Source organism: Pterocles gutturalis, unplaced genomic scaffold, assembly GCF_000699245.1.
Source record: "Pterocles gutturalis isolate BGI_N339 unplaced genomic scaffold, ASM69924v1 scaffold2296, whole genome shotgun sequence".
Classification (NCBI taxonomy): Eukaryota; Metazoa; Chordata; class Aves; order Pterocliformes; family Pteroclidae; genus Pterocles; species Pterocles gutturalis.
Window position 1 is genome coordinate 14,581 of NW_010099946.1, and position 9,941 is coordinate 24,521.

Genomic DNA, 9,941 nt, shown 5'->3' on the forward strand with positions numbered 1-9,941 from the left:
TTCCTCTAGGTAAGCTAGAAAGAGCTGCAAGTCTTTAACAATTACCTTGCTGAGGCAAAGAACTCTTCCCTCCCTGACCTACAGCTGTTCTGATTTATATAGAATCACAGGAACCTCACTGAATGGTAGTTTGGGGCGTTAAAAAAGCAAAAGCAAAACCAAACCCCACAAATGCCCACAGAAGTTATCTCAGATATTTGGGAATGCTGGGTGATTTAGAAGGGCAAGTTACTATGCCTTGGAACCTAAACGTGAACCAAGTTGGCCAGTTTTCAGTATATGACAATAGCCTTAAATACAATCACTTGGCTGATGTAGGATTTAACATGGAATCAGATACCTTACAAGTGTAATAGAAGAAGCAAAACTATTTCATTGTTTTCATGCGTACCTCATATATTTTTCATCAATATTATTTCATTAATACCTCAATATTCAAGCTCACCTGCATTTCAGTTACTAGATTTCTAAAAGAAAATTATTATCCCCAAAAGAACACCAAACCCTTATGTGTCCAGTTCTAGACTTCCCATTTTGACATAATAGTTCTATGCATTCAGTTTACCAATGATAAACCTCTGACCGCGTTTAATCGGAGCACTCCATCACCTCTTACATCCAGTTCTAAGACTAGCACATTCTCTGACCATGCATGTACGATCACCTTCACTGAATCTTGTTTCATTAGTGCAGTTTTGTTGTTTTTCTGTCAACTAACTGAACTAGAAAATAACAGTCAAATTTAGTTAAGCATGTTTTCATTATAGCACTCACACAGAATTGCCAAACATCTCACTTTCTATAATTTTTATTTGAAATAAAGATTAATAGCAAAGTACTGATGAACAAGAAGTTATCTTAATTATCGGTCTTTAGGAGGATTAGGATTCTTGCGTCTTCTGTGATACCTAGAAGAAAAAAAGGGTGCAGTGAATGCAAGCTTTGGACAGTCTTTGATTTTTATGATATTTTTGCCCCCAGAGAGTGATCTGAGGTTACACAAGTAAGCAAAACGCAAGATACAGGAGCAGAACCCATCACCACTTATTAGATGTCATCTCTGTTGTTCATGGAGTTACATAACGCTACTCATTTCTGTTGCTACATCTGCTACAGGCACGCAATAATCCAATCAGTTCTACAGCTGAATAGGTACAAAGGCTGCTGTTTATTCTGATTACATGGTCAGCTTTTCCTTTAGCTTAAATGATTGCTAGAGAACAAAGAGACTTGATGTTTAAAAGAGTTATGCCAGACTGTACGTTAAATAGTGTAATACTTTGCAGACAAACTAAAAAACCAAACTCTTCACAACAAAAATTATCCCTGCTTTCCTCTTAATTACCCACCCTAAAACAAGGAAGATCCTGTTTGATGCTCATTAAAGTGACAGCTACCCTTTGGCCATAGAAAGTTCTACCATTTAATTCCTTTTATCTACTCCCAAAACACAACAATTAAAAAGTTTTCTGTGGACAAAAGAAAAAAACTCTGCCTGTATCAAGCCTCCACAGCTATAAGATTAGCAGCTACCAAAAGGTGTAGTAACACAGACTAGAAAGGGGTAACACAAACTAGAATACCATTTGTTTTCATTAGTGTATCTGAATGTACATAGTTCCTCTTTACTCTCAAGTCATGCATATTTGTACCTCTTCTCCTCTTAGCTTTATGAATACAAGGCACACCGAGGTGCACTTTTCACCATTTCAAATAAAAAACCTCTATTACTCTTAAGTCTGAGAATCATCCCATTAAGTTTTTATCTGAAAAGTTGTTAAAGAATAGACAATGCGTGTTTCCAAGCTGTATCTGATATGTCCATTAATGATATTTTACATACTAGATTCTCTTATGCAACTTTAATAAATCACCTCAACCAGTAGGTAACTAGATGGTATGAAAAATTTCTACTGTGACATATTTTATAAAAAAAAAAAGTTGCAAAGGCTACCAAACAGGCAATTTTAAAAAAACCTTATGAAATACAGTCTTCCATTTACACAACACTGCATTTAAGATTTTATGTAGTAGCTCATGAGCTAACAGCATCTTGTCTTACACGACTTACCCTAGGTTGAATTTAGTCATTATATTATTCCTGTATTTCCCTTTACCTCTGAAAGGAACAAACATTGAAAAGAAAATACTTACTGTCCCACAGGATACCAGCGATGTTTTGTTGTGTAAAACATTTTGCTGAGCTCTTCAATTGTAGGACCATTATTGTTCTTTAGCTCTTTTTTATTCAGTCTGGATTTCAAAACTTGATCAAGGGTTTCTTCTTTATTATCCACTGGATCTGGCCGTGGTATGGGCTATTAAAACAGTAGTGTGTATATATCTTTTTTTTTTTTTTTAAACATAGATAGCATTACAAATTACTCTTAACAGCTGAAACCAAAGGAATACAAAAGAATGCCTGGCCTGTAATTGTAAAGGCTGTTTAACCCCCCTTCCCCGTCCCTGAACAAAACCACACCACTGTGGAGCAGATGTCTAGAAACATCTAATTACCCCAGGTGCTACAGCTGATTACCCTACCCTTAAAATCAGCACTGCTGTCATCACTATTGCTGATCTCATCCTTACAATTCACGAGCTGAATCATAAGCTTCCGTTCTACTAGTACAAAAGTACTCATATTATTCCTATTTAAAATTTATTAATAGTGACAATCATCATCGCTAAAAAAGCTTTTAGATGATTTATACCTTGGAGAAGAATGTCACTTCCTAATTGTGCATCTGCTAAGACCAAGATGTGTTTTCTCAACCTGAAACCCAACTACTAGCACCATTAGAAATATTTTTCCTTGTTTTAGACTTTTGCAGATGTTTTTCCTGAGAAGACATGCAACTGATAAGTTTAAAAGTACTGATATGCAACTTGCAGGCAAAGAGTGGTCACACATTTTAAGTTTTCAACAGAGAATTTTCACATTGCGTACTCCAACAATGTAGCTACCATTTGCAGTATTTTTCTAGCACATGGGAAATTGAAACAAAGAGTGTACACTAGGAAAGTTTATCTAGACTTACTTTTGTCAGTGTAAAGAACACATTGAAAGTACTACTGATAGATAAAAATTCAATATTTAAAGTTTTTTGTGGCGTTTATGAACACAGAGTGCTGAATAGAATTTAAAGCTCAAGTTGAAAACAACAGCAGCAGCACTTCTTCATATCCTCTTGCCCAGACTGCTGCACCTGTACACAGTAGGACATGTGAACTGTAACCTGCATTTCAAACATCCTCTTTGAGGAGTACGCTCATAGATAGACACTAGTTTTCTCTGTAGTGCACAAGTATTTGAGTCCCTCATTTAATTGTATTCAAATTACTATATGCTGTGATATCAGAGCATTTCTTACTCTGCAACTTTCCCCTCAATTCAACTAAGAATAAGGTCCTCCTCATGGCAGCAGCTATATTTGTCATTCACTTACTTCACAGACATGGTGATCACATACTAAAAAGTACCACAGTATTTCAAATCTAAAAAGATGCCCTAAAGGCTCAAAATTATTAACTACTTATGACTTTACAAGAGTAAGAAATATAAATGTGTACATTTGGACATACCTTTGTATGCTCGTATGGAATTTCAAGCGAAGGGTGGTAGCAGACAATTGTCTTCAAATCTGATGTCACTGCAAGTTCCACTTTGCTATAAAGACAAAAGCTTACACTCTTAAAATATATCCCTCATAATTTTCAGAAGTGCTGAGGAACTGAGCAGCCCGAGTCCCAAAGAAAACCAGATTTGACCCTGCATTTATGAATTCTTAAGAATCTTCTATAAAATAAACCCTTATAAAATAAGGGTCTCAAATACTTGATCTGAACCTCCACTTTTTTTTTTTTTTTTTTTTTTTTATCAGCCATCTTCATGTTTCTTCTTCAGATGGAAAGGAAAAAAGGGCTAAAATAAAGTATTAAAGATAGCTGGAAATATGGGTTGCAAAAAAATCTTTAACACTTTGAATAATTGCATATAGAACTATAACAACAGATGGGGATAATGATGTCTAGGACAACATGCCTTTATAAGCATGGCACCTACAAAAGAAAGAATAGGAAAGAAATCTCCAACTTTTATATTTGGTAAAAAATGATGAGCACGATGAACAAAAAGTCCTACTGAGATGTTCCTTAAGGGAGTATGTGTCTTTTCACCTTCCTTCCCTATTAACTTCCATGACAGCTTCCTAAAAAACTGTATGGCATGGATGCTGTGTTTCTCACTATATTTGTATTGTCTTTTCTGGTTTCTACTCAAGTTCCCTATGCAGCAGCACAAAAATACCTGGACTTTGTCTTAAAAACAAGCGTCAGTGAAAATTACTGCTCTTAGCTACTTTTGCTCTTCCACAAACAAAACTACAGAGGTACTGAGGTCATCACTATGTTTAGAATGAGTCCTAAATTATTTTTCATTATGCTTATTTTTTGAAATATTAACTTCACAATCATTATGATTGAAAGCAGTACTTCAGTTAAAATTATTACATGTATCCAAAACTGGCAGAAGATGTATTTGCTACCATCATATGACAACTTCATGACAGAGAAAATAGCCCTGGAATAAATGTTACATGTAAAGGCCACATATCAAAGCACATTTAAATACCAGTTATAGTCTTCAGGGAGAACAGAGTATGTAGATTTATGGCAGGCATGATACACAGCTCCATCTGCAAAAAAAAAAAAAAAAAAACGAGTAAAGAACACTAATGTAAAAACAAGCAGAGCTGTGCCAAATTTAAAAAGGTTTATATTTTCATTCTGTTCTTAATGGGGGATTATAATCATACTCAGTTTTAGATTAACAAAACCCAAATACTGTCTCAGTAGAAGTTCACTTTACTACACGGATTTCTAGTGCAATCAAAAAATACAGTATCTAGGTAGCTATGGCCTACATTTACCTTTCCAATTGTATTATTTTCCTAAGAAAAATCATAGTTTGAACAAAATATCTATAGATTTCACCATAAGAGCATATTCCTTATATATGCAAAGAATATTACCTTATGACTTACAGGGAAGATTGTAATTTCATTCATAGCAATATTAATTATAAAAATCAAATTTGTACTTTGCTGGTGACTGCTACATATGCTACACAAAACAATGATGTCATGGCTGCTGTAACACTAGAGAAGTTTACCCCTTTGCCCCGGTTCCTGTTGCTCCAAGGAAACCAAACACAAGAATTACAAGCAATAAAGAAGATCAACAGCATCTGGGACAGTACTAAGTGGACTGAGGGAAGGGACTATCTCCTTCTACTCAGCATCTGTTAGATCACATCCAGATACTATGGCCAGGTTGGGGCCCTTTCATAAAAGAAACTTGAGTGAGTTCCATGAAGGCCTGCCAAGATGGTCAGGGGCTGCAGCACCTGCCCTGTGGGGAGAGGCTGAGGAACTGGAGCTGGCTCAGCCTGGAGCAGAGACAGTTTTGGGGAGACCTAACAGCAGCCCCCAGTGACTATGTATGAGGATTGGGGTTACTGGAGAGAAGGAGCTAGTCTGTTCACAGCAGTGCACAGTGGGATCACATGAAACAACACCTTTAAGTTGAAACGAGAGGCTCTGACTGGATATGCAGCGAAATGTGTTCCTTATGAGGACAGCCAACAGTGGGACTGGGGCCCAGGCAGGTTTGTGCAGTCTCTGTCCTTGGAGATTTAAAGACCCAGCTGGACACAGCCCTGAGAGACCTGGTGTGACTGCAGAGCTGAGCCTGCTTTGAGCAGGAGATTGGACCACAGACCACCCAAACTCCCTTCCAACTGAGTTTTCCCATTATTCCATTCCCATTGCTTCATAGAATCATTGAGGCTGGAAAAGACCTTTAAGATCATCGAGTCCAACCATAAACCCAATGTAAGGTGTTAAACAGTAACAGTCCTGTATATAGGAACCACACCATAGGCATCTTGCCTTCCACAGCCATGTAGGTATGCATGCCTAGGATGGGCCTGGGAAGTGCCTAGAGTTGATGTTTACTGGTAAACCCCCTCCTTTACTGCTGGAACCTGACACAATTCCACATGTAAGTTTCCGAGTCCAGTGAAGCTTCTTCAAGCGCTACACTTTAAGAACTGAATTATGATCACAAGAATTAAGTCTTAGCATGTTCTGAGCCTTCTGTTTTCAAATAAGTCATAAAATGGTTTCAGCTTTTCTCTGATATTATTTTATGTGGACCATGTTTAGTTTTAATACAATTAGGATTCTTCTTGGCTGTTCATAATGGAGGGGGAGAGCATTCAGTGTGTTAAAATCGGGAAAGGTGAAACGACCAAGAAGAAACTTCTGTGTAGATACTTTCCTCTCAGAAATATTTTACACGTAAAATTATTACATTTAAATTTAGATATAGCTAATATAGTTAAATATGTATTTTAGACATAAAATTATTAAATTTAGAATTTCTGTTAGCACTTCCATGCCTCAGTTCTTCCAATTAAACCATTCTTAGTTATTAAGTTGAATTCTGGTAAAATACTACTGCAAATAGTTTGTATTGCTTCCTAAGATTTCTTTCTTCTCCTTGCCCCTGAACCTCCAAAATCAAACATGTCCATTATATTTTCTCAATTCCTGTCTTTTCTACCACTTTTACTATATCCCCTACATCTTTCTATTAACAACTAAAACATGGAAAAAACCTAAGAAATAATATTGCTTGTTTTCACTTGTTTGCTGCTTATGTTAAGTAATGAGATTTTACCGTAGCCTTTTCTCATCATTGTTTGTAAGTCTGGAAAAATAAATTTCAATCTTCAGATATAATTAGGGGTAAGAGGGATGGTATTTACAAGCTAATTAATAAGTTAGAGAAGCATCATAGGTAGACCATGGAAGCTTTAAAATAAGAAAAAAACCAAACCAAGATAGCCTTTAATTATTAGCAGAGAACACGGAGTATCAGACTTGATTCTGTTCAAATAAAAATTAACTTCCATGCTTCCATTACTTTAAACAGTACAGAAAAGAGGATCTCAGAGAAAAAAATTAATATAGGACTTCCACAATTTCATCACTACTTACTCTGCAGTGGGGCCTGCTTACAGGTTGCTAGTGAACGCATCCAAAAGAAGCTGGACCATGCAGTTCTAAGCGATGTTGCCATGATGACAGCAGGAGGAAACCAGTCCTGGACAAAACGGAACTCAAACAGACACCATATCCTTTTTTTCTGCTGAACACCCTCTGAAAGAAACCAGTTTTGTAATTGTTCAGGGTACAAAAGACTGACAATTTAATGTCTTCAATATAGAATCATGTAGGCTGGAAAAGACCTTTAAGATTTAGTCCAACCATTAAACTAGCACTGCCAACTCCACCACTAAGCCATGTCCCTACATGGCCATTTAAATACCTACAGGGATGTTGACTCAACCACTTCCCTGGGCAGCCTGTTCCAATGCTTGACAACCCTTTTGGCAAATAAATTTTTCCTCATAACCAATCTAAACCTCCCATGGTGCAACTTGAGGCCATTTCTTCTTGTCCTATCACTTGTTACTTGGAAGAAGAGACCAGCACCCACCTCGCTACAACCTCCTTTCAGGTAGCTGTAGAAAGCGAGGATGTCTCCCTTCAGCCTCCTTTTCTCCAGACTAAACAACCCCAGTTCCCTCAGCCGCTCCTCATAGGACTTGTTCTCTAGATCTTTCTCCAGCTTCGTTGCTCTTCTTTGGACACACTCCAGCACCTCAATGTCCTTCTTGTAGTGAGGGGCCCAAAACTGAACATGGAATTCAGGGAGTGGCCTTACCAGTTGTGGTGGTGCAATCCCCCTGCTCCTCAGACACTTGGTGCCTGGTGCTATTTTTCCCCCTCCAAGCATCTCCCCTGAGCCAGGATGCCTCTCAGGACCATTTGCTGGGAGGCTACATCAGGCCTGGGCAAAGTTCTACTTCTCGAGGCTCAAAAAATTACCCGTTGAGGAATGCAAAGGCATTGTGAGTATTTACTCTAACCCAAGAAGAAAAGAGGGAATTTTTAATTATTGGCTAGTCTCCTCTATCTGCCTCTCTTTCAGAGGGAGAAGAGAGAACCTTTTATTCACTAGCACCCCTGCTTACACATTTACTCGATCCATATATTGCTGGTGATAATTTGTTTGTTTCTGTGTTTTGCATGCTTTGTACATACATATATCCTTTAGAATACCTTACAAGTTAGCATGATTCTTATCATTCTTGAACCTGTAATTAAGTCAGTATTCTAAACAACTGTTAAACCGCTAACAACCCTTGCTTTGCCTCACACCCCCCCAGTAAAGCTCAAATTACTGCTAAATCACAGCCGTGTGAGAGATTTCATCTATGACACCTGTGCTGAGTACAGGGGCACAATCACTTCCCTAGTCCTGCTGGCCACACTATTTCTGGTACAAGCCAGGATGCCGTTGGCCTTCTTGGCCTCCTGGGCACACCGCCTGCTCGTATTCAGCTTCCTGTTGACCAACATTCCCAGGTCCTTTTCTGCTGGGCAGCCACTCTTCCCCAAGCCTGTAGCGCTGCAGGGGGTTGTTGTGACCCAAGTGCAGGACCCAGCACTTTACCTTGTTGAACCTCATACAACTGGCCTCAGCCCATCAACCCAGCCTGTCCAGTTCCCTACAAAGAGACTTCTGTCAGGTTCTCTTCATATATGTGCAGATAAAGATGCACCAGCCCCTGGAGAACCATCACGTTTGGCTAACATTGTCCATGTACCACCCAAGCCAGGCAAAGGTACTGATGTAAGCAAGTCACCGTGTAGAAAAGCAAAGGACGTACAGAAGGAAAGAAAACTGCAGAAACTGCTTCAGAACCAGATATACACATCTGAAGGCTCTCCAAGCTGGAAATCAAGTTTTCCTCTTGTGAAACTCTAAATATAAACCAAACCAACCTAAAACCACTGAAGACTTTGTTTTTGTCTGATGATGCACCAGCAAATTAAAGGTGAGGGTGGTGAGATCACCTCCAACAAGTTCATGGTTCGAAGCCATATTTCAGGAGTCTTACCAGGTCTATAAACATTACTAGATGGTTATTCACAAGGACCCACCTGATAAACCAACACAGGAGTCCTCTGTGATTCTCCCCTGGACGCAGAGAATGTACCAAATGGACAAGAATGTGGCTATGGTTCTTTTTACCAGCAGTATTGGCTGGATAGGAAGATAACTGCTGTCAATGTAATTGATATCCTACCCTACTGCACGTCCTCTGTCTATCTGTACTATGATCCAAGCCATTCTTTCTTATCTTTGGGAGTCTACTCTGCATTACAGGAAATTGCTTTTACTAGGCAACTTAATGAAAATGCTCCTGATCTGTTTTCATTATATGAGCTTCTACATTCATTCATGCCCCAAAGTGAGATACAAGGCCCCCTGACTTCTCGTGTCCAGAGATGTATGTCTGGATGCCTATTAAGCAATGTCTACCCCTGCTCAAGCATTCCAAATACTGTTGACTCAACCAGGACTTAAAAGCAGTTGATGAAGGTTGTATTAGGGAATGGGCAGAATGAGAATACTTCACAAGAGAATATCTTATGGATAAATAAAATTTGTGCAGTATATTCTTCCTTATTTGTCAGTTGTTTACAAGCCTTTATTTTTAAGGTACTGGCACTTGCCTCCTTAATAGTCAAATGTGGTACCAGACTTAATTTGCTGAGAGGCACTCTTTGAAGGTCATTAACTTTAGAAAAAGTTTCCAGGCTTTGGTCTTCTAGCAGTTTTTCTACTGGTACTCACCCACCTAAGTTTTACATCCTTCCTTCTGCACACTCCACAGAATTATTCCTCAAACATGCTTTTCTTGTTCACAATGTAAATATCATCACCCAGTATAAAACCAGAAGTACTTATAATAACACTTGCTAGAGCTAAACTATCTAGATGCAATTGGTTTCATCCATCTC

The 9,941-nt window shown here is 38.4% G+C and overlaps 1 protein-coding gene and 1 pseudogene across 1 annotated transcript; one reads left to right on the forward strand and one right to left on the reverse strand.

Annotated features, from left to right (window-relative positions):
* Positions 1–782: 782 nt before the first annotated feature.
* On the reverse strand, positions 783–7,232 carry MRPL42 (mitochondrial ribosomal protein L42). Its single transcript, XM_010077652.1, has 5 exons — positions 7,065–7,232; positions 4,634–4,697; positions 3,586–3,670; positions 2,155–2,318; positions 783–908 (listed from the first exon to the last, which is right to left on the reverse strand). Exons 1-5 carry the CDS (start codon positions 7,144–7,146, stop codon positions 863–865), a joined length of 441 nt encoding a protein of 146 aa, XP_010075954.1. The 5' UTR covers positions 7,147–7,232; the 3' UTR covers positions 783–862.
* A 1,192-nt stretch (positions 7,233–8,424) lies between these two features.
* Positions 8,425–9,577, forward strand: LOC104464822 (annotated as a pseudogene).
* Positions 9,578–9,941: the final 364 nt, after the last annotated feature.